The 26,958-nt window shown below is 34.5% G+C and overlaps 1 protein-coding gene across 2 annotated transcripts in view; it reads left to right on the forward strand.

Annotated features, from left to right (window-relative positions):
- LOC149797286 (uncharacterized) overlaps positions 1 to 26,958 on the forward strand; it is a 36,505-nt gene extending 9,547 nt beyond the window's left edge. Inside the window, exons 3-12 of one of the 2 annotated variants that reach the window (XM_089962003.1) lie at positions 1,544 to 1,699; positions 2,310 to 2,523; positions 4,720 to 4,808; positions 11,823 to 11,923; positions 15,387 to 15,572; positions 20,833 to 20,980; positions 22,016 to 22,173; positions 23,052 to 23,607; positions 25,140 to 25,347; positions 25,837 to 26,958. In XM_089962003.1, coding sequence (XP_089818129.1) covers positions 1,544 to 1,699; positions 2,310 to 2,523; positions 4,720 to 4,808; positions 11,823 to 11,923; positions 15,387 to 15,572; positions 20,833 to 20,980; positions 22,016 to 22,173; positions 23,052 to 23,607; positions 25,140 to 25,347; positions 25,837 to 26,464 — 2,444 coding nt within the window. In that variant the 3' untranslated portion in view covers positions 26,465 to 26,958. The remainder of the gene's footprint in view (positions 1 to 1,543; positions 1,700 to 2,309; positions 2,524 to 4,719; positions 4,809 to 11,822; positions 11,924 to 15,386; positions 15,573 to 20,832; positions 20,981 to 22,015; positions 22,174 to 23,051; positions 23,608 to 25,139; positions 25,348 to 25,836) is intronic. The other variant, XM_089962004.1, reaches the window with a different exon arrangement.

Consider the following 26,958-nt stretch of genomic DNA (forward strand, 5'->3'; position numbering starts at 1 on the left):
ACATTCACCATTTTTAGTATGTACATTTCTTTGCTTGTTTGTTACCAACTATGACAGTATTTTGTACTAATTTGCATGAAAATTGCATGGCTTTATCAATACGTGGTCAGCCTGATCGTATCCTAAAATTGAATGAAATGTTGTATTATATCTGACAAAAAATGTTAATATAGTATATGTATATATGTTTGTACATACATACATATATGTATACATACATACATGCACGCACACACACACACACACGCACGAACACACACACACATACATGCATACATACATACATACATACATACATACATACATACATACATACAAGAAAATGAATATTTAGCTAACCGGATGTATATAGTTCGACAATGAAAACACACACACACACACATGCACGCGCGCACACACACACACACACACACACACACACACACACACACACCTGTTCCTATCTTTTGACACATATGCCTAAGCTATAGAGATTATTCCACCTCTTGAAATATCCAGAGCGTTTTAACCCGATTAACCTTATTCTCTCCAGATTTTGTTACAAAGGCTTATTAAATTAACATTCCAGCTGTAATCGCAGGCTCATGGCTTCTTAACGAAAAGGCCTTGGCCGTAAAACAACCCCACACATCTTATAACTCTATCGCCTTAATTTCCTTTTACAAAATAAATAGACCAAATAATGATGAGTAGGCAAAATCCTTCCGTTACAAAGTCGGATGATGCCCGGACAGTAGCCTTTAGATTTTTTCTAACACTAGTTGAAATGTGTTTTACTGGTCTGGTACTTTACGTTCACTTTTCAAAGATATAAGTTGGAATAATTCAGTCTTATCTGTCTGTACGCATTCTTGGATGGTATCGTACAATTCTGACGACACCAGTGATAGCTGAGCCATGAGATACGACATCAGTGATAGCTGATCCATGAGATACGACATCAGTGATAGCTGAGCCATGAGATACGACACCAGTGATAACTGAGCCATGAGATACGACACGAGTGATAGCTGAGCCATGAGATACGACACGAGTGATAGCTGAACCATGAGATAGGAAAAGATGAGCATTGCGAATGTTCATAGCAGTTTCAGACCGATTATCAATCCCTGTGGATAGGGTAGAACTTGATGGGAAAACTGTGGGCCATCACATGCACCTTGGAAATTACTTGACCTTGATATTTATGTAAAACCATTGAAAAACAGCATTGTTGAACATCAAATTCCCTAATGTGAATTAAATAAAATAATCTATTAACAAATCGACTGATATTTTTATTTGTGTGTCTATCGCTCATATGACAACACTATAATTTATTGCCAGGATTGTTAAACAACATTAGTATCGTTTGCACGTGCTCCATTTGTTATTTATACTGACCTCTCTGATTTTAAATAGATTTCATGACAAGTTTAAACTTTACAACTAACATAGTCAGTAAAACAGTTATGCCAAATTCATTCAAAATTATGCCTTTTGGTAGCTCAATTTAAATTTTAAGTCAAAAGTATGACGATGTTGTGTTGTTTCCTTGCTTTAGGCTCGCTTGGGCTGCCATATATGCCGTGTCCAACCAATCGGTACGACGCGGATGACATCGATAGAGGGGACAACCACGAAGACGACGGACATGTTATTTACACATTAGATGTTCGGAAGGCAAGGAAAGGCTATATACCACATGAAACTTATTTAAGTAAGTTATTCTCCATGAAAGTAAAGTTTGTTTTGGAAGATATGACACTTGCTATATGTTTATTGGTTTTGACAGTATACGAGTCAGAAAAACAAAATAGAAAATCCTGATTTTACCGTTCCAGCGCAGGTTTAGGCAAATGACTTAAGACTTTAAGAATTATACCATTGTAATGGTAGAAGTCAAAGGCAATATTCTGACAAAGAAAAACTTTCTGATAAAACCATCACAAGATATATCATGACTATTAATCATAACTCTTATCTACATACATAAAATTAATAAAGTAACAACACATTATAATCCTTCATATTGTTAGATTTGAATTAAGACATTTGAAAATATCCTGAGTATGTTTAGCATTTAAGTTTGGTCATTTCATAAGATAGTGATTATATTTACAATTTGAGTTAGGGTATTTTAACATATACTGAATTTTTGTTTGCGATTAGGTGTTAGGTGCTCAAGAATAGGGTTCTCTCTCTCTCTCTCTCTTGGATGAATACTCTTGGTACATATAGTCTAAGGTTATTATTGAAAATTAGAGCGTACAATCAATAAGTATTTAAAACAATAAAATTTATTTCCTCTTATTGTCTGTTCTATACAGTTAGGGTGAAGTCAAATAATCAGGATAAATTTAATGACGTGCACGTGTCGTTGGAGGCACGTGACGAACGTTGTGGAGCGGGCCAGTTCATATTAAGCAAGAACCTGTACCAACCGTCAGGATGCTACAACATCGTGTCCACTCAAAGAAAGGAGCCGATGGGAAAAGCATCATTTAAGTGGAAAGCCCCTCTCTGCGGTTGTGTGACAATCAGGTACTTGTGTGAAATTTTAATATGATAGCTAAATAATTCATTACATTGCCAATTTATGATAATGCCATCTTTTGCTTTAGACTAGTTCAACTTTTACCAACAACATTTTGAAATGGTACAGTGTTGCAATTATAAATAATTTAATTATGCCATCAAGGTTTCAAGTTCGCTATTAGTTTATTGTTTAACGAAGCACATATACTGACCGACTTTAACCCGTAGATCAAAGACACCTTCAGATCAGTCTGTGTAAAATCACTGACTTTGTACTAATCATGGCTTCTCAAAACATATGCAGAACTAGAGATGTCTTCACTGTTAAAAATTATAACACTCTGTGTTTGACACCTTGAATCTTTTGGCGAGGACCGTAACCAATTTGGTAGAACTCGTGGTCTGACCTCTTTGCATTATAATTTATTAAATGAAACATGTTTAAGAAAGAATATACTTAAACCAAATTGACGTGGAAATTAAGCTAATTGCTAACAACTATTGCTGTTTTAAATTCGGCCTTTAAGATTAATTTTATACCTTGCATTGTAGAAATATAACGCGTGTTACGGAAAACTAGAATAAACACTGTATGGTGGAACCTTTCTTAATAGGACTTGCATCGGGTGCAAAGTTCTGACAAACGCGAGAACAAGATATTATTCTTGCATAATTACTCTTCATCACACCACACATGTATTATCCAAATGTGTTAAAATTTCAAGGACTTTCTCAGAATAAGAACCATTATATCAACTTGACTTACTACACCCCCACCCCCCACGCAAGTACGCATACATGTAATTTCAAAACAATCAGAAATCGAAACTGGTGGGCAATAACGCGCTGGGTTTTCTGCTGTCCTGATTTATATCCAAGAGTCTAATGTGGGTGGGGGGCCCCGAGTGGCCGAGTGGTCTAAAGCGCTCACCGTTACGGATCACTGCCATCTCACCTTTGTCTGCGTGAGTTCGAGTCTCAGGCTCGGCTAATGTTGGTACGTGAGAAAGCTTGCCAGTAGCTTTTCGTGGGTCAGTGGTTCTTCCCGGGGTTTTCCAGGGTTCTTCCTCCACCAATTATCCTGGCCGCAATGTATAGCCTATCTTGTGCTGAAAATTTGCGTTAAACTCTACAACAACAACAACAACAACTAATGTGGGTGGTTTATTTCGGCTTCTCCTATGTCTTCCCTCCTTGCATAACATCCGAGTCGTAGAAATCTCAATGTACGACTTGCAATAACTTGACATGCAATTGACGCAGAGATCGCGATATACATGTTGCAATAACTTGACATGCAATTGACGCAGAGATCGCGATATACAAGCTGCAATAACTTGACATGAAATTGACGTAGATATCGCGATATACAAGTTGCAATAAACTGACACGCAGTTGACGCAGAGATCGCGATATACAAGTTGCAATAACTTGTCAAATTTAGCAGAACGAAGGTATGATTCCTAGGTATTTTTGGCTGTATGCAAACGTTTGCCGGGATATGTGACCTCGAGGACACGCCAACAAAAATATGCAGAGAATAAACTGTTTGACCCTTATTTTTACATGATTAATTAGTAAGTTCATAAATTATATTCCAATAACTACTAAAAAAAAAATTTCTTCTTTAAAAACTGTACTGAAGTACCGCATTTCATTCCGATGCTGTTTGCGTATTATAACTGTCGTCACAACGTAAGCTAAGTGGTTAGCGTATTGGAAACTTGACTGAAAAGGTGATAATTCGAATTGTATCATCAGATCAGCCAGGCCGAGTTAGTGTTGTGTGTACTTGAGTAAGATACTTTGCTCCAATTGATTTGGTACTAAATAACCTAATTGTGTTGCTGGATCGTACAGCATCATACCTAAATCAAGTGCAAAGTAGCACCCACCAAATGAGCCACACCCACCCTCTCATGTAGGAGTATTCTAAACATTAATTCGAGTTTCCTCTGGCCATTCCCATCCCATTTTTGATATTTGGACATGTATGTTGGGGTGTCGGGTCTGAGTCATTTTCCCAGCGAAAAGATGTGATTTTCCCTTTTAGACACCGCATGTTATCGGCGAATTCCGTCTTTCCGTTTGGCAAATGACTCCGACTCTACCCCCAACATAAATGTCCAAATATCATAAATGGGGTGGGAAGGGTCATATGAAACTCGGATTATCTATACATTTACCATTTCATTCTAACAGGGCAGTTGTTCACTCAACCTCTGGAGAGTATTTCATGGACGATGACATCGAGGATAGTAGCGATCTTGTAAAATCCGTCTGCCCACAAGGTATGTAGGACCCCTTACATATAGCCTTCCAGTACCCAATTTCGTTTCATAAAATAATATATAAAAAACACAGCTATAATCAAAGCCATTTTGACCTTTGGTCAGCCTTGTTTTAAGTCGCTGATAGCCTAGTGACATGCTTAAGTTTGGGCGAAAAATGTGGAGAACACTATCTCTGCTTTATTAGTATTTACAATTTACATAAATGATTACAGAAGATTTATAAAACGTCGATAAATGTCCAGAAAGTGGCGTTATGTGCGAGTGCAAGCGCCATCTAGGAAACGATTTGCTATTATCCGTCAACAGGGTCTCTGAATAATCTATCCGTTTCAATGGACACTATCTCCAACGTTCGTGCCACTTTTTTTTGACTATATGATGTGCATTGTCCTGACTTTCTTAATTTGGTCAATCAATTATGGTAATGAACCTTTCTAAAACTTGTTCTAATCTCCGCCCACGTTTATTTACATAAGAAAATATTTTGTAATGCGTGAAAAAAAGGCGAAAGTTTAACACATTTTACATAAACTTAATGCAAGGCATGTTCACATTTTGAGCACAATCAAAACTTTATTTTTCCGTGATACTTTTATTCAAAGTTACTATATATTTCTAATATTTTATACCCGGTTGTGAAAATATTTCCCATATGTTGAAATACATAATTTAATATGATATAGTCACACCAAAGCCCATCTAGCTCATGAATGAGCTATATGCTTAACAAAGTTTAATGATTTGTCGAAAAGGCCGAGAGTACAGTGTGTGTGTGTGTGTGTGTGTGCGTGCGATCTAAGTTTGAGTTGGAAGGTATTTTGTTCTTTTTAAAACGTCGGCCTGTTTCCACCATTACGAGTTTTCTACAGGAATGAAAAGGAAGGACAGATCGTGATCGTGGTACATAGGGAAAACCCCGTTTTATACCATCAGTTTTAAAACTAAGTATAAAATGGAAAAACGAGATTTTTTTACTGTCATCGCATGCATTTTGAACGGTACGATGCTATTGTTTGCCTTCAGTATGACAGACAACTTGAAAGACAGTTTTATCAGACATTTAATCTCTAGAAGACAAAATTGGTTTCTCATAGCAATATAACCACAGTTGATCTATCATCATTTCTCAATCACACTAATCGATTAACCAATAAGCGAGATTGAATTAGACACACTTCCAAACATTGGATTAACCAATAAGCGAGAGTGAATTAGACACACTTCCAAACATTGGATTAACCAATAAGCGAGATTGAATTAGACACACTTCCAAACATTGGATTAACCAATAAGCGAGAGAGAATTAGACACACTTCCAAACATTGGATTAACCAATAAGCGAGATTGAATTAGACACACTTCCAAGCATTGGATTAACCAATAAGCGAGAGAGAATTAGACACACTTCCAAACATTGGATTAACCATTAAGCGAGATTGAATTAGACACACTTCCAAGCATTGGATTAACCATTAAGCGAGATTGAATTAGACACACTTCCAAACATTGGATTAACCAATAAGCGAGATTGAATTAGACAAACTTCCAAACATTGGATTAACCAATAAGCGAGAGTGAATTATACACACTTCCAAACATTGGATTAACCAATAAGCGAGAGTGAATTGGACACTTCCAAACACTGTTTACATCCGTCATTTTTCTCTAATAAGCTGTTTGGTTATCGGAAATTTCAACGGTTGGTCAATTTTTGATTGATAATGTTGGAAAGTTGTCAATGGGGACTTTGTCAATATCAAGATTGTCTAAATGGAGGTGATAGGCATATTCCTTTCCACAAACCTTTACTAGACAGGTATGGATCAAGGCTTATGATCGCCCCACAATCAAAATGAACGTGGACACAGTCAAAGGCAATTTCCACATTCCAGTGATCAAAAGTATGGCGAAAAGCATTTCCCGTTCATAATTGAAAAAAAAATAATAGGAAGAAACAAGAAAATTGAACGAATATGTAAAATGAACGTATATTTAATATGGGCAGATGTATACAAAGTATGCATCAACATACATCAGTAGTTACAATTACATCTCTTGAACAGAGTAGAACTTTGAAATTGTTACGTAAAACAGAGTACTTCTAAACAGTAATGATATAAGGTTTTGCTGTGTGTTTCTAATTCACGTATTTCTGAGGCAACATACATATCAGGTACAAATTAATAAAGATATGACTGTACACAACATACAATAACGTCTTTTGAAGCGAATAGAATATGTTCTCAAGCCGCATTAATATAGATTTTCACGATTATTTGGTGCCAAGAAACAAATAAAACTAATATGCTTTATCGGTTAGTAATTCATTATAACGGATTACTAAATCGTTTTAACGAATTTTCTAATTCGTTCGAAAAGAGTCTTTATAACGGATTACTAATCAAATCGAACCCATTATTAATTCTTCTAGGATCATTAAATTGTTCTCATGTGGTACTAAATCGTCCTAACGGATTAGTATATATTTATAATTAATTGCTAAATCGTTTGAACTGATTGGTAAAATCGTTATTGCTGGGCGGAATGAGTGGGGTTACGTACTGTAATAACTTTTCTGAAGAAGAATTTTTTGTATTAGGGACTACCTTGCACAGCAGGTAATAGAAAAGGCGTTTAGCAGTTTTGTCAGGAGTTAAATCGCAGAAGAAAAAGTACAGTTGACTCCAGTTAATACAATCTCCAGTGGATTCTAAAGAAACTAAAAAAAATAAATAAAAAGAAAATAAAAAAAATAAAAGATAAAATATATAAAAATAAAATCACGGGGAAGCACTGACTTTCTGATATTTTTTATGTATATCTTTTCTGGTGGTGTTTCTCTTAATCTCTCTTTTGTCGACGATTGGGATTTCCATGAACAGTGCTGATATTTTCATTTTACTAATTTGACTATGTATGTATGTATGTATGCATGCATGCATGTATGTATGTATGTATGTATGTATGTATGTATGTATGTATGTATGTATGTATGTATGTATGTATGTATGTATGTATGTATGTATGTATCAATGAATGTATGCATGTATGTATGTATGTATGTGTGCGTGCGTGCGTGCGTGCGTGCATGTATGTATGTATGTATAAAGAGTGTGGACAAAGCTAGCAGAACTGCAAAATATCACGCAAGAGAATAAACATATTTGATATTTTCCTTTCAGCTAAACAAGATATAGCAGAATGCTTTGAAAAGAAACTAATTTGCATATTAAATTTAATTATGACAATATTTAAATGAAAGTCTTGATAGTAACATGGTTAAAACCGTACGATGTGAGCAAGGCATAAATTATGTAGTTGATGTGAGTAAATAAACAAAGTTTGCAGTCGGCTAAATTCATTATACAACTTGACGATATCGTAATTTTATAAGGCCAGTCTACAACGATTGAGTTGAAACATATATAAAGAGCCAATTTAGATTTAAAACAAGTCACTTTGGCTCAGTATATAAAGAAGATCTTGTATATTCAGCCATAGGAATGGCGAAATTTGACATAATTAGATAGGATTCATACCTTTAAAAGAGTTAAGAAACGTTGCTAATTGTTGAAAATTAAATGTATATGGATGACCATGTAGCTTGTCAATAAAACCAAAATACAATTTATCCAGCACAATCTATTATTTGCGGTGTTTGTATACCGTTTTAATGAACAATGTCTGAGATTTTAAGGTGCGACTAAGAACAGTAGTTAGGATATCTTTACTACAATCACGAATGTTCAGTTGCTTATTCAAATATCACCCATATGAAGACATTAAGCGAGTCAAAGATAAAAAAAGCACGCCGAATTTAAAGAACAGATGACTATATAGTATACTTTAACTCAAGTGGTGGTGGTGGGAGGGAATGTTCTCCGTACCAAAAGTATTTTCAGTCCGGACAAGAACCAGTGGCAGGCAGACATGTTTGACATGCAATCATACAGACATAAACACAACATTAAGATAGAAAGAAAAAAATCAAGTACTTTTTAACGGTCATAGATTTCTTTTCAAAATACAATATAATGAACGATGCTTACAAAGAAATATTCAAAGAGGGAAACTCTGAAAAAAGTTATAATTTGATAACGATTAATAATTTTACAACAGAAAAGTTCAGGATTCGCCGGTAAAGGGAAACACTGAATACTTGTACAATTATTTTGACAAAAAGTGTAGGTACTGGAAATATTGAATAGAACCATAGGGAACAAAACTGTGGAAGTATTACATTATAAACGAAATCAAGAACTAAGTTCACGTTTTTTCAAAATTGTTTGATGGATGCAACAACACGCATAACAGATCAATAGATATGGCACTGATTGAAGTAACCATATAACAAAACAAATCGAAACAATACGTTTAGCTGTTGGGCAACTTTGGAACTGATGCACGAAACTGGGGAAATATTTAGAATTTCGAAATATAAAAAAACTGGAAAGTGCTACCTTTCTAACATAACTGAAGAAATATCTAAAAAGGAGGAAATAATATTCGGTGATACTATTTTTTGCAGATTGAAATCTTGAAGGAACAGGAGATAGGCATATTTTTTGTACACACGAAATATCAATGTATTTAAAGTTGTGAAAAGAATAAAAGTAATGGACGGTACAAGATATGTATTTATTAAATGTGAATGGTAAACTTGATTGTTTTATAGTTGGGAACCAGATTAAAAACACATTGCCCTTAAAATAAATGTCAGATGAAGAACAATTTATAATCAGCAAGGTGAAGAAGCATGAAAACATTTTCATTTGTAATTTTGAAGTAATTCAAATTAATCTACATAAATCAAGGGAAGAATGAATAATGTTTGTTTGACTGAATTCAGCCGTGTCCAAGATAACGTATATAACAGATACATCCACTTGCTAAATGCTACAAATGCGCAAAGACAAAAGAAAAGAAGAAATGGTAAATAAAACTGAAAAATAACAGAGTGTTACAGATGAAGAAAATGAGAGAGAGAGAGAGAGAGAGAGAGAGAGAGAGAGAGAGAGAGAGAGGAGAGCCAATAAAGAATGACATTTGATTGTGAAAAAATAGGACCGATATATACGATGGGTTAGCAGAAGAAAAGCCAATTTCATATTAATGTTTAGTATTCTGAAAAAGAGACACGCCTTTTGCATGAGCAAATTAACGGAATAAGTAATTACAAAAGTCAATTAAACTAGTATAGCACCATAACCTTTTCATGTTATTCAGATTATTACAATAACATAGAAATTTCATTTAGCAAGATAAAGTTAATTACACTTTTATTACATTGAACCTCTGGTTTTCATGTGCAAGATAATAACAGTGTTAACGACTTCAGATTAGAGTTTTACATTGATTCTATGGCACAAAACGACAACGATTTACCAAAATTTGTGAACTCTTTATGCAAACGTTTTGTTATCCTCAGATTTGAAAGTATCATATATTTAACTGACGTCAATGCATTTAAATCAAATAACACTAAGATAAATTTTAAACCAGTTCGTTTGATTTGCAAAAATTAAAAATTTCATCACGGTTAGACTAGAGATACCACATTAGAAAAAAATAATTTCTTTGTCGATAATAGGCAGTAAGAACATACATCTTATCTACATCAAAGGCATGCCAACGTACACGTTTGTGTTGTTCGCTGCTTACAGACGTAAACGTAGCTATGAAGCCGGTACAGTTGAATACTGGAGAACATCATGATTTGATGAAATGAATTCTATGGCAGACAGACGTGAAGCTATTGGCTGTACATACTTCTTTCTGTAAGAATGGAACGGATTGATATATAAGGGGATTGCTAGAATTAATCAACACATTTGTTTTTATACAATCTGTAGATTAGGTGCATCTGTAAAACATAGAACATGTATTACACGATCTGTTTCAACAATATCAGATGCTATTAAAAAGTTAATGTAGCCTTTAATTTTAGGAGAGGAAATTTACAACACAGATGAAAACATTATTTGAAAACTTCAACAACGCATCACAAATACAAAGCTTATATGCTGTTGGTATGATGCTTTCTTTTAGTTACCGAGTTACGTTGTGATTAAAATGGATAGTGTCCTCGGACACTACCAAAATCACACAAATCAGGTTACTTGTTTAAACTCTGGATAAACCTTATTACTAATGCTGATGCAGGAAATAACGATATTCTAAAGGGTACTAAACAGTCTGTGACAGTAAAGCAGGGACATGTTGAAGAAAAAAAGAAGACAAAGGATATTAAAAGTTATGTAGAGATGGGGGATTATAATGACGTTGGTCAAACGCAATGGTCCTTCTGGCACTGCTTGTCTGTAATAAAAATTGTAACTTTAACATTACAAAGACGCATGAAACTTTAGAAAGGCACGAAAACAATATTTATCACGAAAGAAAACATATTCTTAAATAGTTTGCGAACCTAAAACTCTGCTAGATGTATTGGTTGCACCTTAGATCTACAACTAATTAAAAATAGTCCATAATATCGAAAATGCCATAATTTCCATTTCTGTATGAAGCAACTTTTTGATACGGTAAATGTGTTTTGTATTTAAAATTTCTTGAAGGAAGTAAACATTTTTCTAAAGAATAGATAAACCACCATATGTTACATTTCTTGATGAGACTGTTTTACGTTTTGCGCGTGTTGATGACGCTCTATAGATCTTGGAAAATTCTGTCTTTTTTGTTTATTGAAAAAAATTGGATAGCATAACTAAAATGAAGCAAGTTTTTTAATTAGTGATACTTAAAAGTACACAGATGTAAATAAATGAAAGGACAATGAATAAACATATTATAAGCCAGACGAGTTTCATTATTGTTCTATGTAATATTTTGAAAAGTTTCTACAGCTGGTCTGTAAATCATTTTATCAATTAAATCTAATTTATGCTTTGATAAGGACCAGAAAAGCATAATATACCTTTGCTATATTGTTTCTCAAGATGTAAATAGTCCTCAACAACATACAAGCTACTAACGTTTTCATGGTATTTATAGAAAAATATTTCACGCAACCCGAGGACGCCGATAGCAACGTAGACACCGACGATAACGATGAAGAAGAATCGGAGACCCAATTATCAGTTAATGTTATGGAGGTGAGAATCTTTTACATCTAATTCAGCTGCCATAGAAAACACATGTTCTGATTCCATGTTATACATTTTTAATATGACTAATTCGAGTGGGCAGGAAGACAATAAAGTCATTAAAAGTGAGTGGTTAAGAATTAAAAGCTATTCAATTTTATAAAACAATATTTTCCCGAACCAATTACAGATACCTGATTTCACGCACAACTTGTCCCGTCAGCCTCGATATAGAGCGATGAATTACCCCGCTCTGCACTCTCACATCTCCTTCGTAACCTTTTAAACACATTTTGAAATAGGTAGGAGAAGCGATATAGAGAAAGAGAAAGGGAAAAGCAGTCGAACATATATGTGGTGGAGAGGTGGACTGAGCTAATTAAGACATTTAGGTAAATGACGAATATCGGCAGGTATTCTGTGCGTTGACAATTTCTGGCATTAATACGTGCTTTTTGTCTGCATATTCCTTGAAACAGTATGTATGCTATGTACGTATGGATGGATCGATGCATCCATGTATGCACGCATTCATGCTTGCTTATGTATGTGTGTATACAAGTCTAACGGCCCATAAGATATAAAGAGTTGAGTAAGCATAGGCATAGTTAGGTTAATAACAACTGATAGTTGAAAAAATAATAAAAATAGGATTTAACAATTATTATTAAAATTTCTAGGCACAGAAAGGTACAAGGAATACATTATGTAAAGTGTTGCTGCTCATCCTCCACTTCTTCCTTCTTGTCGTCCTTATCATCATTTGTAATGCCTAATGTAAAATGTTCTAGGAAATTCCCATAAACGATATCATATGAAGTGAAAGAAATGTTTGCAATTTTCAATTCGTTCGAGCTTGCGTACTCTTCCATCAATTTTTTTACGAGAACAATTTTTCTTCTTTTGATTCATGTTAAATATAAAAAGCTATGGAAAGGATAGTGCAAGTGAAAGAAAGTATTTATTGTAACATGTGCTCTCTACTTTGCGGTAAAAATAGGCATGCGTGATCAGCATCCTCATCTTCTCTTCCTACTCATCCGCATGATGATGATGATGATGTTGATTATTATTATTATTATTATTGATGATGATGATGGTGGTGATGACGATTATTATTATTATTATTATTATTGTTGCTGGTGTTGTCATTGTTCTTTTTGCCGTCTAATTATATAATACTGTTGACTGATATTATAATTTCATAACAATATTGCTGATTAATTTTTAATAGAACAACCCTCGTAGTGCATCTTGGTCAGTCTCTGATGATATCTACGACCACTTTCACCTCAGAAAGATTAAATAGGAGTAGATTTTTCTTTTTTCGTGCCTGTTTCTTTATTTATAGGTAATCATAGAAGCACGTAAAAATGATGAAAATGTTGAGGACAAAGTGTTTACTTCAATGACAAAAAATTTGTCCTCGGAACACTTCGATCATTATGCGGCGAGAGACAAGGAAAGGAAATACTCAGTTATTTCTTTCATAATTTACATATTTAAACGCTATTATATCTTTGTTCTTTTTTATATTATATTTTGTCACCATTTTCTTCCACTTGCCTTCTTCGAATGAATTTTATACCATCTACGTAAATCATTTATTTGAACATATTGACGTACATTATACTCGCCTGTAACATGAGTCAACTGCAAAGAGCATAAACCCTGATCTGCCATCCAATAATGTGCCAATAGATCTGGGTATATGCAGTGTTTTTTTTTTAAGGAGCAATTAGTCAAATACATACTATAAACCCTGATCTACCATCCCATAATGTGCCAACAGATCTGGGTATATGCAGATTAATTAGGAGTAATTAGTCAAACACATACTATAAATCCTAATCTGCCGGCATACTATGCGAAGGCAGATCAGGTCTATGTTGTTTGCAGTTTTGCTCTATTAACGCGCGAATAAATACGGTGCATGTATAGAGGTCTGTGAACTTAGCGAACTTGTTGAATTAAGTGCATTTATACAATGAAACTATTTGACTATTGAAATTTCAATTATTCCAAGGTCATAAGCGAGAGATATATTAATGGCACGGTTATTCACTCGGTGACTCTTGAAAAATGATGTAGGTTTGCCATATTGCAGACGCTACCCTTTCACGTGCAAAGGTTGAGGGGTGGGGTAATGAGTCACAAAGACCTTTTCGCCTTTTCAATAATTTTGAGACATGATGAGATTTTTGCATGAAATGATGCTCACAACAATCAACATTCACAGCCTGCTAGATGAATTTTATTCCTATAAGATCTTCTTTTAAATAATCAAAGAATAGGAATATCATTATCCGAGTTGCTTTCCTGACATAACCAAATGCAAGCAAATGAGTCTTTAAAAAGAAAGTCGGAATTCAGGTTAATGTATTTGACCCATATGATAAGCACAGCAGAAACTACACATTGTAATTAATGTTAAATGCTAATAACATATCTGGTAAATCAGCCCCCAAACATTTATTAGTATGTTGGTTTGGGTTCTGATCTAATCTATTCAAACGGTGCAATTACTGCAGACAGATTTGTCAGCAATATATCAGTGCACGTATCGACCATTGTTAGAGACTTATAGACAGCTGAAGATTCCTTTCTGCGACTTTTACAACATATTTTCGTGTAAAACAATGCTGTCCAGCCTTTTTGACACCATGGACAACTGAAAAATGTTTTTCTTAAAGCTGAGGGCGGCATCACAAAACTGAATAGCAACGACTATAGAGCTGCTCGAGCTCTGGCGGGCCATTTAAAATAAGTCTGCGGGCTGCATGAGGCCCGCGGGCCGCGGGTTGGACAGCACTGGTGTAAAGTCTTATGTTTAACATCTTGTAAATCCATATGGATCAGCACAACCATACCGCACCTGACTATCCGCTAGATGGAACAGCTGGTTATCCGTCGATGGCGACAGGTGGCATTTTCGTGTTATTTAATGTGGTTTTAAAAGCTGATAGACACGATATTTAATATCGACATATTATGGTCCCTTCAAACAAGCACGACTCAAGAGCCGCGATAAGCAGCGGAGTTAAAAGGAAAACTTTTGTCGTATCGAAATTTTTGTTGTTGTGCTGGTTAAAGAAAATCCATACAAAAAATAGAGCAAGGACTCCTTTCCGAGTAATGTCCATGTATCTCGAGCTTTTTCTTTAATTTGTTTCAGAACATAAGAAGTGTGTGTGTGTGTGTGTGTGTGTGTGTGTGTGCGTGACCTTTGTCTTTTCTGCTCTTTTCCTGTTCAGTATATCTTGTCCAAACATATATCAAAGCAACCGAACTATCGAAGTTAATTTTCTCAATGACAGCATTTCTTTCACGCCAAGCAAGAAATATTTTCAAGCGGAGTCAATTTTCAATTGCCTTGGGCGATAAAATTATGTTGTGAAAGAAATATTGCTTCCATTTCAGACGTTTGATGACTTGCTTCATTAATCATTTGTAAAATAAAATATTATTATAGCTATCGTACGACGAAAAAGCGGAGTTCCTCTGCAGAGTCAACAGGAAAATCAGTGGCGCTGAGCTTCTGGTTACAGATTACTTCAAGGACCGGCGCAATATTGTACTATTGAATTTCCGGCAGGCCGAGTATCTTGAAGAGGCTCTGGAACAGAAGAGAAACGACATACTGGTGTGTTGCAAAAAGGTGAACGAAAGAAATTCCAAGTTCATATAATGTTTCTTCTTCTTCTTCTTCTTCTTCTTCTTCTTCTAAAATAAAAGTATTACATTTCTAGCGAGTGGAACATTTTATTTTCATATATCTTTTTGCGTTTTTTTTTACACTAAGCAATCCTGTGTAGATACAATAACAAAAACTATTAAAAAATCAAATTCATGTTTATAGCTAATAGTAAGATTGAAAGGAGAAAAGAAAAATAAGAATCTAACATATTGAATGGTATAGGGACACTAAAATAATGCAAAATCTTGCAGTCAAAATAATATCTTTACAATTTTGTACGCGCCATAAACATCGAAATATATTACAGCCATCTAAATGTCCAAAAGAGATAAATCTCTTTGGTGCTAGGAAATACAGTTATGCTATTGGGAGTTACTTTTCATGATTAATTCTATTTGTAGCTTCAGAACATCACATGCAAATATACCTACACCTGTTTGTATTATTTTGAGCAAGGTAGTTTTGCGGAGTATCTATTGTGTATGTCTTGTATTATAGTGTTGGAGAATAGATAAATCTTTGAGTGATAACTAATGGATGTAGATTCTGACTTCGAGCTCCGAAAAATCTTTGATATCTTTCAAAATGACAGCGTACTCATATCTTACATTACCTTTAGCAGCTGAAACTACATTTCCTAAAGTTGCACTTAAAATTTATTCTTTGAAAAGAAGGGAATATTATTTACACACATGTTAGTGCTGACTAGAGGTTCAAATATCTGTATATTGTATGTTTTGTGTTGGTGTAAACTGTTTGAATTCTAACGCTTTAAATGTGGGAGCCCTTTTGTATATATCGGTTTAGAATGTATTTATATCTGTTGTAAAGTTTTGTTTCAGAACATTTAATTATTTTCTGATTTGTTTGATCTTTTTCTCGGATTCGTCAATACAGCTGTGTACTATATCGATATTATCAACCCTTCTCGATCAGCGTATTCTTTCGTATCTGGTTTGGATTTTTCAACCTTGGCAGGCAATGTTTTCTAAAATTTAGCATCTTTTATCATTTTAGTCTATATAGTCAGAATTGTAATAGATAAATGGTAAAATGTTTTCATAGAGTTTATTGTGATTTCATTAACATTTATGTTCTTATGATTGTCCGTATTTTTCCGCCTTTTATGTGTATTTTTTAGAATTCATTTCTCTGCAGCAACCTTGTCAGAATATTATTGTTATCAATGATCTCATTGTTCTTTTCATTAATATTTGGGCTATTATTACCTACTATCTGCATAATCTCATAATTGTAGGTGGCAAAAGAATTCCCTTGTTATTTCTTCCAGTCGAGATATAAACTGCCATTGTGGTTTTCCAAGTATTATTTCTCCATTTCTTAAAAATTGTTTATCATTTACTTCATCGGTTGTAAACATTTTTGGATGTTAGGTATGTCACCTGATTTGACTCTTAGCGCTTGCTATGTCCGATTACTTTTATTTAATGTGTTGAATCATTGTGTAGACAATTCCTGATCAGATGAATTAGTATTTTAGTTCCTGATATACACGTTTAATTGTATAAAACATTCAGCATTATTACTTTCGTAGTTGTCGTAATACGCAGTCATTCCCTTTTTCACTTTATTCATTGGCATCTCTGGCTTGCAAAACCCATCAAGGATTAAAACAGATATTTTCATTCTAATTGCTGATTTGACAAAATATATTGTTTCTGAGTTCATCAAAAATACTGTGTTGACAAAAACAAATCCGTCTTCGGTTGCGAAATGCAAAATTTATAATTTCTGTTCTCATTTGGATTGTTGACAGATTTCTTTGTTAGAAGTCCCTCGATTGAAATGGAAAGTTTAACTTGTATTAATTTTCTAAAACTGTATTCTTATAATCATGATCATTTATTGTGCCTAAAATAAGGCATTATCGATTGTCTGCTTTCACAGCAAGTTATTTGTATAAGCCAAATGTAAACATCATATGCTTAAAGCTTTTCTGTTCACTTTGTACCCTTTGCCGTCACTCCAAGATTCCTCTCATGTAAGTTTATCTAGTGTATCAATCTCATTTACTTTCTTCCCTGTCTCTAATACGGGTTGGGATTTTCCATTCATATATTTCCTTGATCTCAGTACTCAGTATTGCTTATTTTTCATGATTAGATGTGTAGTTTTTTGTGGATGTTTGTTTTCTTTAATGATTAAAACAAAAAACGAACTCTCTACATGATTGATTTCCTTAAACCTAATAGCCTTGGCTACTTTTTAGCTTACTGCTGAAAGACGTCAATATTTCATAAAGTTTTAGAACTTCCTATTATAAATTAGTTGTCCCTTCATGACTTTTGAATAGTACCTACCACCAGCAAAAAACACACGAACAGCTTAACAGTTACTTTTCCGCTAAACACAAACCAGCTGCAGAAACGCACATAAAGGCTGAAACTGTTTTTATCCCTGCCTTCACCCGGTTAAAAATTGTGTAGCTACTTTGCATTCTCTCTCTCTCTTCTCTCTCTCTCTCTCTCTCTCTCTCTCTCTCTCTCTCTCTCTCTCACACACACACACACACACGCACACGCACATATGCGAGCACACACACACACATATATATATATTTAAAAAATACAAATCATATGGCGAATAAAAGTCCTTTCAAGCGCAATGGATCCAGCAAGGGTTCGCGTGTGTCAGAGATTGATTAAGATAGATGCCTTTTGTATTTGCCTTTGAAAAAGACTCATTAAGAGTGTCGAAAGCGCTCATGCCAGTTAGATACTAGTTTTGCACTGTTCGTTGCCAGTTTATTGCACACACACACACACACACACACACACACACACACATATATATATATATATATATATATATATATATATATATATATATATATATATATATATATATATATATATATATATATATATATATATATATATATATATGAAAGGGACTGTTAAACCGTCCTCATGGTATATTGAATCTGCTGATGCATTAGATTAGGCGGTTACATTTATGATCATACCTAACTTGCTATTCGTCTGATGACATGCCATTCAGCGAGGATTTTAACATTTTCTTGAAGTTCTTTTCTAAACTTAAACGTTTTCGAGCTCAACACTTAAACCACAGGTGTAATTCTTCCTTGGCCCATAGGTTCACATTCTACGTTGTCAATTCGTCGTTAAGGACCAAGTGGTAAAGGTTTGCTTTTGCAAAACGATTGATGAGCAATAGTTTTGTCAGTAGAGAGTCCATTTCCTGTTGAGTATTCGGCTGTGAACTTGCCTCAAGAAACTTGTATGATAAGCTTTTGAAGTTCCTCAGTATCCATGATTCCTGGTAGATTCGGTTGTAAACCACAATAGGTTTTCAAAAAAGACATTTGTAGGAAGAGCACTTAATGTTGCATAATACATTGTGCTAATGTTGTTTTTGGTGATCATTAAATGATGTTTTCTAATCGTGAAAACTTAGGTATTTATTGTCCAGAAAAGTTACAGCAGTTCTTTAATCAGGTTATATATATGCAGAATCTTACGGGGATGTTCCTTAATTTTATTGACGCTTGGGTCTCTAGCATTGCGTTGTACGGGTTTTATCACGTTACCCGAATACATGCAAGTAACGTTACTGTTTGACCAGATAAACAAGATGTCAAAACAGCTATACCACCATTTACCAAATAATAGTATTATTTAAGCTATGTACATTCATCCTATTTATACTCTGTTTTATGGCTGTTGTATCTTGCAATATTTTGATACTTCGTTCTTGGTACATTCAGCGTCGGTATATTTTGATTCATTTGAACATTTTCCATGTTGTCAACCAATTGCGAACTCTGCATAGACTTTTGGTCTCTTGTGAAAGAACATTTTCACGTTCTTTGTTAAACTTGGATAATTTCATTCATGTCTTTACTATCTTCCATTGAATTTACATGGAAATATTTTTAAGATATATATATATACATATACATATATATATATATATATATATATATATATATATATATATATATATATATATATATATATATATATATATATATATATATATATACAATTTAAGCAAACGTTATTGTAAGATGTCATGCAAGTTTACCTTTATTGGTACAAAATAATTCGTGATGTAACTCTTAAACAAATTTGATGGATTTTAAGACAGCTATCAAAGAGAAAATAGACACAAAAGCTGAGTTCAACTGGAATTGTTGTAGAAGACCCTGCTACAAGGTGTACGCGAAATTCTGAAGAAAAAGAAATGAGTTATATGTTCAGAAATTGAAAATTAAATAAAAACACGATTAAGAGTATAAGAGAAAAAAAAAAAACAAAGATGAAAACTTTAGATTTATTAACATTGCAAAAAGAAGAATTTTAAATGCATTGACACAAAGCTTAAAATGAGACACGACATTGAACATACTCGATGCACCATCAGTTAGTTCATGCCTTACATCGCTAAACTTCACAAAACCTGGTGGCGTTAGTAATATAGACCTATATATTGAGCATGTGGTTACGTAAGCTTTCCTATTGATCGTGTATCCTTGTAAATTTGTAAACTTATGATGTTTCCACGCAGACCATCATTATTGATCATGTGTCCATGTAGACCTTGGTTCTGATCATATATTAATGCAGACCTTCATATTGATCGTGTGTCCATAAAAAAACATCTTATTTGTCATATGTCCATGCATATCTTGATGTTGATCTCGTTTCCATGTAGACCTTTAAACTGAGCACGTGTACATGTGACCATGTGCGTCTTTGACCTATCAGATCTTGAACAACGCAGGAAATGTTTAATTGGTCAAACACTAAATATATGAGAGCCGTCGAAAGTATATAAAACATATTAAACGTTTGAATCGCTCACGATGAGAAACAATTTAAAGATGGTTCAAGATGTGAAAATATGGAACTGTATTGAGTAATATAATTTCCTTGCAGCTACTGTTTTCCTGGCAGCCGTTGTACAAAGTTTGGCTAAAGAAACAAATGCATAAACAACACAGTAAAAATACAAATGTATTTATTATGTATTTTCTTTCAATATTTTATATTTTCCCCATTTTTTCTAGTCTTCTTGAACTGAGATCTTTGAATGTTATTAAACTCGCACCAATTCCATCCTAATTTAAACGACAAAATATTGAATTGAATAGACGATATAATCTGAACACGTGTAACCATTTGTTAAACTTAATATAGTATAAACAAAATAACAATTGTATGTATGTAAATTACAGTATAGGATTCAGAGAAAGAATTGCATGGATGACATACGGCGGCGTCGAGTGGACAATTTTTGCGGGACAGGATACCCAAGGGTACCTTTTGTTGTTCAGCGTGCCGAGTGGATGAGAGAAAGAGAACAAGAATGCTGCTGGATGATAGGTACTTAGTTAAAAAATTGGTTTGTTTATTTTGTTCAAAACAGTCGAATTGAATTTATGTCAGTTTATCAAGGGTTTATTTTTACTAATGAAACGCCGTAATGGTGAAGGAAACATTAACATCATGTTATAACCACTGAGAGCAATTGCTACACTTGGCCAATCATATTAAAGTATGAGTGATATAATTATCCAATTGACATTGGCAATAGACAGGAGTCAGAGGTTCAAGAACGGACGATCAACCACTGAAGACTGAAGATTTACAAAGAATGCACTGTACCTTTACAAGATCCAGACAAATGAGCATTTTACAGAGCGATGAACCGATGATTTCCAAATATAGAGTTTATAATAAAAGCGTATTTTTGTATGCTTCGAAAGCATTTAGTAGACTGTATCTTTAATCATTGTCTCCCGTCAGCTCTCTTTACTAATTTTGCGCCTGAGAACTCCCTACTTTTAGAATAAGCCTTCAACAACCTCTGCATTTATTTTACCATTAAGATACTTGATTTTCTTAAAATCTTCATGAAATAATTCTTCATTCCTTTATTTTCATAAAGGAAATTGTTACTTGTGACTAATACATACGTAACTATCATTGTAATGTCTTTTTTAGTTGAATATAATTTTTGTTCGCTTTTTGTCACATGCTATCGCAAAGAGACAATAAAATATTGACATGCTAAAATGAAATAACTTTAGGCATTTACAGTTTGTTTCATGGGTAAGACCAGATCAAGTCAGACAGAGGATGTTATATAATGATGCATGGTATGGACCATACGTATACTAAATATTTAAAGAATCGAGAGAGGAAGCAAAAACCAGCGATCCCACAAATTAATCGACTGTTTATTTCGCACATTATACAACTTTATTTATTGAACTAAGATTTTATTTATTTGATTTAATTACATTTTAATATTTCATAATAAATGCATCTCCATTCAGATGGGCTAATCGAGATTATTGATAACATTTACAAAAGGACATTTTAACGTTGCAAGTGAACCTTTTTTTTTTACTGAAGGCGAGGAGAGGTACAGGTGCTTTAACTACACCGTGTATCTTCAGTCGATGCAGCTGGACAGCAAGGAGAGACTGAGCAAAGCCAGATTTTCCCTTGATGATTTTGACCCACTCAATGACATGGAGGATTATCCTGCCAATCTGGTGATGTCTCTGCCGGTAAACATTTTTAAGGCTTACTCTTTGAATACCATTCCTTATATATGCACACAACTTCATCCACCTGAATTGCCATCTATACTTTAGAAACTCCTCTGACGAATATATCACGTCATTGTTTTCTTGATTTTCTTGAAAGAGCAACCGCAAACCAAACATAAACAAACAAACAAAAATGACTGAGTTCCAGACAGATTTTCGACCTTTGCGAATTAGTAAATTTCATAAAGAAATGGTAGTAAGTAAAATTTTCTTAAATTCTGAAAATGATATGGGATTCGTAAAATATACAGTACAACATTAAAAAACTAGAGAAATACGTATTTTTAGGATGGTTATCAAGTAATCTTGTAATATTCAAAACTAAAAATCTTCGAGAGGAAATTAAAGTTTTCTTACCATTGTCCAAACTGTTTGGAATAAAGCTGTGGTAAATGAAGACGTCAAAGGTAAAAAAATGCAATCATGGAAGAACGAAATTACACATGACTGTATACAAGTAATTGCAGTAGATCATTTGTTCGTTGACTCCAAGAGTTTAAAGATATCAGTATATCTACACATTTAATGTCAAGGATAAATTAATAATTGGAACACCGGGGGCAGGTTGTAACCAAACATCGTACAATATAGTCCGGCTGTATTGCTAAGAGTTTGTTTGAAAGAAAACCTTGACTGATTGCTCCAGAGAGCTTTATATTCAAGAAGCTCCTTTAAATACGGTCTCAGCAAAAATGATCAAACATGTTTCCCCCCCGCATTTATAATACAAAAGAGACTAAATTAGCACCATTTGAACGGTTAAGCCATGGTATAGTAGAACGTAAATGATGTGGTTGAATCTAGAAATAAATGAGACTACTATTATGTTTTTACAGCTGAGTCAGCAGTCTCATCAGGAACATATTGAGAATAGACAGACGATTATTTCTGGTGTCAGCAGTACATCTAGGGTCACTAAATCAAAACGAATAAAATCAAATCCTCATAGGTCGGCCGATTCTTCGACGGAAAAGGGAAAAGCACATAATGCTAAAGTCATGCGTAATGAATCTAGGACTAGCGTTACTTGGGACCCGACAGTTACAGTTAAAGAATCTCACACATTAAAATCGGCTAATACAACTTCTGACACATCGACTGCCTCAAATAACATCATCAACGTTTCCAAAACGGAAGTATCGCCTTCGTCTTCAAATGTGCAGTCTGAGGATTCAGTAACAGGAACAATAGCAGACTCCCTTAATAATGGACAAATTACCAGCAGAGACAGTAGCGGACAGGAGTTAGAAACACCGAGACTGGAAGAACAACCGTCCTCTGTTAGAGACACAAGTACACCAATGCAGACAAGTAGCCTGACCGAAATACAAAGTAGTGATATTGACATCAGAGAGCAATCCACTCCTATCAGTAATTCTTCGTTTGTAACAGGTAAGGTATCTTGTAAAAGCTAGACACCTGTTAAAACTGAAATTTCTGTAATATTGCGCTTGAAATACGTCAGAGGCGTCACAGACACCAACCTCCACTCACACCTTCAGGACTACTCACCATTGCTTTGGAAGATGTATGATTTGAATCAAATTGACTGTAGGTAATATGTAATTTGTGTGTGTGCGGAGACGTCAAGGATAAGTTACTATTTTTAGGTCTCACAAAGATATAGATGCAAATGCGATAGTAAATAACGAAAAACTGAATCAGAATTGGATAGAGGATGTGCATGTATCTATCATGGAAATATATGCACCTGTATATTAAGAACCCTGACCATGCATGACTGATTTTTCAAACTTTAGAAAGTTTTAAAACATATTGTTTTCACGAGAGTGACAGTAATTAGCTAGCTCGTTATGTCAAATATCACCTGTCAGGTAATTTTGTGCCCGTTCGAAAGGCAAATGAACTACTGATCATTGTTATCGTGAGCAAAAATCCTTTCATGTACTTTCTGAAGTACCAACTGTATTCATCTATTCAGAATTGAAGTTAGATAACCAAGTAACTTTGAGTTCTACTGGCTATAGACCAGAAAAGCTTATAGGATGTTTTTTCCGTACTCTGTCAGCATAAGTTTCACAACTTGGACATGGAACTTTAGACACATATTTGTCCCATGATGTTGTTGGTCCCAAATGAAAATGATGCGCTATGACATCCGTTCGTATGTCAATCGTTTTGTAATCGTCTAAAGTGCAAAATTTTCTATCTTTTGGCTTTTAAGGACTCGGGTAGTTTTCGTTATACATATACGGATTATTTTACAAATATGATCACGATGTATCTCAATGTGTGAAATGTTTCTTTTCTCATCTCTGCCCTCTTGATATATATATATATATATATATATATATATATATATATATATATATATATATATATATATATATATATATATATATATGTGTGTGTATGTGTGTGTGTGTGTGTGAACGTAGTAAATATTACGAGGTAAAGATCATGGATTTAATGGAAGATAATGAGCCAAGAATTTGTGTTACTATGCTTGCTTCAGTGGTTCGTCTATAATGATCAGTTTATTCAGTTATATCTTGCAAATGTAATATATGGCAGTTGGATGTACTTAAGGTCTCATACAATTATTAACAGGGTCCCCGACTAGTGGCCAATGATCAGGGTTTCCTCCTTTGCAAATCACTGACATCTCACCGATGACAGAGTGGTTTTGACTCTTGCCTCGGCCAAAGTGGGTATGTGAGAATGATTGCTAGTGGCTTCCCGTGCGTTGGTGTTCTTCCCGGATTCTTCCTCCACATAAATATGCAGGCCACTATTGTATAGCCTGGCATATGATGAAAAATGTAGTTAAAGCCATACATAATTATCATATTAATAACACAAGACTTTCACAGCTTTAGGAATATAATGCATTATAAAATATCACTACAACCATTCACTCGATAGCTGATTTTTATAGTCGTCTCTATTTTTGTTTGTTGAAGTAGATAGTGGTTCATCAAATCTTTTCTCCCCGGTGAAACTCAGCGATCAGTGGTGCTGTCTTAGAGGATTTCTGTCAAGTTCAGGAGTTCAAGTGCAATCTCTTTCCACTTGTTTTGAGAAAGCAGACTCTTTCTCTAAAATGTTCCCGCACTGGACGAGGTCATGTGACAAGAACTTCGTCGTCTGTTGCATGGCTGTGACAGAAATGTGAGTAATGTCTGCATTATGTTTTACATCTTTTGGTGGCAAAGTACAAGTTTATTTCCTTGGTATTTAAGCCTTCGCATAACAGAGCAATATAATAAATTAAACCATTATAGTTTCTTTGAAATTAAACAATGTATTAGAAGCCGGAATTCATTAAACACTTTACAAGATAATCTTTGCAAATTTTCAAATAGAACAATTCGATGCCGAATGTACAGTATGACAACGTGAATATTCTCTGAATGTCATTGTAAAAATGACATTCCGTATTTAGATATAAATCGAACGCTTCTTGTAAACAGCATTCTCTTAGCACGTCTGGTCATTTTTGGTCGGTAATACAATTAATATAAGGCCAGATATTGTTAATTTCACATCCTAAATTTAATTTGTTCTATCCCACGGCATCATCTGTATACCTTTGCCTTTCGTAGATATTGACATGACTTCGTGTTGGTTATATGACCTAATGCTGGCTTTGTTTTGTAGCATGACCGATCGGTTTGGTCAGAGTGATGGAAACAACTGGATGAACTTATTTGGTGGCAATAAGTTGCAACAAGAGTCTGTCGAATCGGAGGAAACCTCAAAAGTAGATGAAGAGCAGAGCGGCCATGATGGCCAAGACAATTATAACAATTCTAAAATAGTCAAAGATGGTGACAGTAACGACAATAATGGGGTACCAGTAAACCCTAGGCCAGATAGTGCAGAAACCAAGCAGCCACATTTAATGGGCCAATCTCAAGCTAGTAGTAAACAAAATGTCCCAAAGAAAACAAATCTAGATTCAGAACGAAATATTCAGCGGGATAGCAGAAGAGAACGTTCTGATTTGATTGACACAATTGTAACAAAAAATTTGGCCAGCATGAAAATGACCCCCTTGCCGGACATAATGGAGCCCAAGGTTGAGAGTAAAGACGAAGATCAAGAGGAGATAGACGAAGACAGCAATGACGAGGAAGAAGAAATGACCACGAACAAGGCTGCAGAGGAGTTGGGAAACGTAAAAGAATACTCCCCTTATTACAACAAGCATGAAAGTGAGGACAATGATGATGAACAAAACGATCAGCACTATGATATAAGAGACGATAATTACTACAACAGGTAGTTTTACGTAATACTATCAGTAAGGTATTAATGAACAAAACAAGTTTTAAACTCATCGGTTATGCTGTCTGAAGACAGCCAGCCAAACATTACCAATTATTCTGCCGATGAGAATTTATCTATTTTATATTTACTGAGCTGACTGAGGATACTGTTTGATGCTATCTTTTAATATGGCGCAGATAACAAAGCAGGGAATATAACTGGGAATCCTGACAGACCCTAACATTTTCGGGGCCATGTCAAACGATTCCTACCAGACTGATCAACCAATTTGCATACAGCCTATTTATTTTTACAGACTTGCCCAGGCCTCAATGAGTGCTTGGTTTTGCATTATCTTTATATGTTTGTATGGCTTGTATATAGTTTATGCAGTCAGGTATGCCTTTTTTAATACTAGATACTTTACGCAGTCGAAAACTTTGTTGTTATCAATTGTGCCAAACAACATCTATGTCTCATTTCACCATATACATTAAATCATTAACTTTT

This window comes from Sinohyriopsis cumingii, chromosome 6, assembly GCF_028554795.1.
Source record: "Sinohyriopsis cumingii isolate HCF-2022 chromosome 6, ASM2855479v2, whole genome shotgun sequence".
In the NCBI taxonomy this organism is placed as follows: domain Eukaryota; kingdom Metazoa; phylum Mollusca; class Bivalvia; order Unionida; family Unionidae; genus Sinohyriopsis; species Sinohyriopsis cumingii.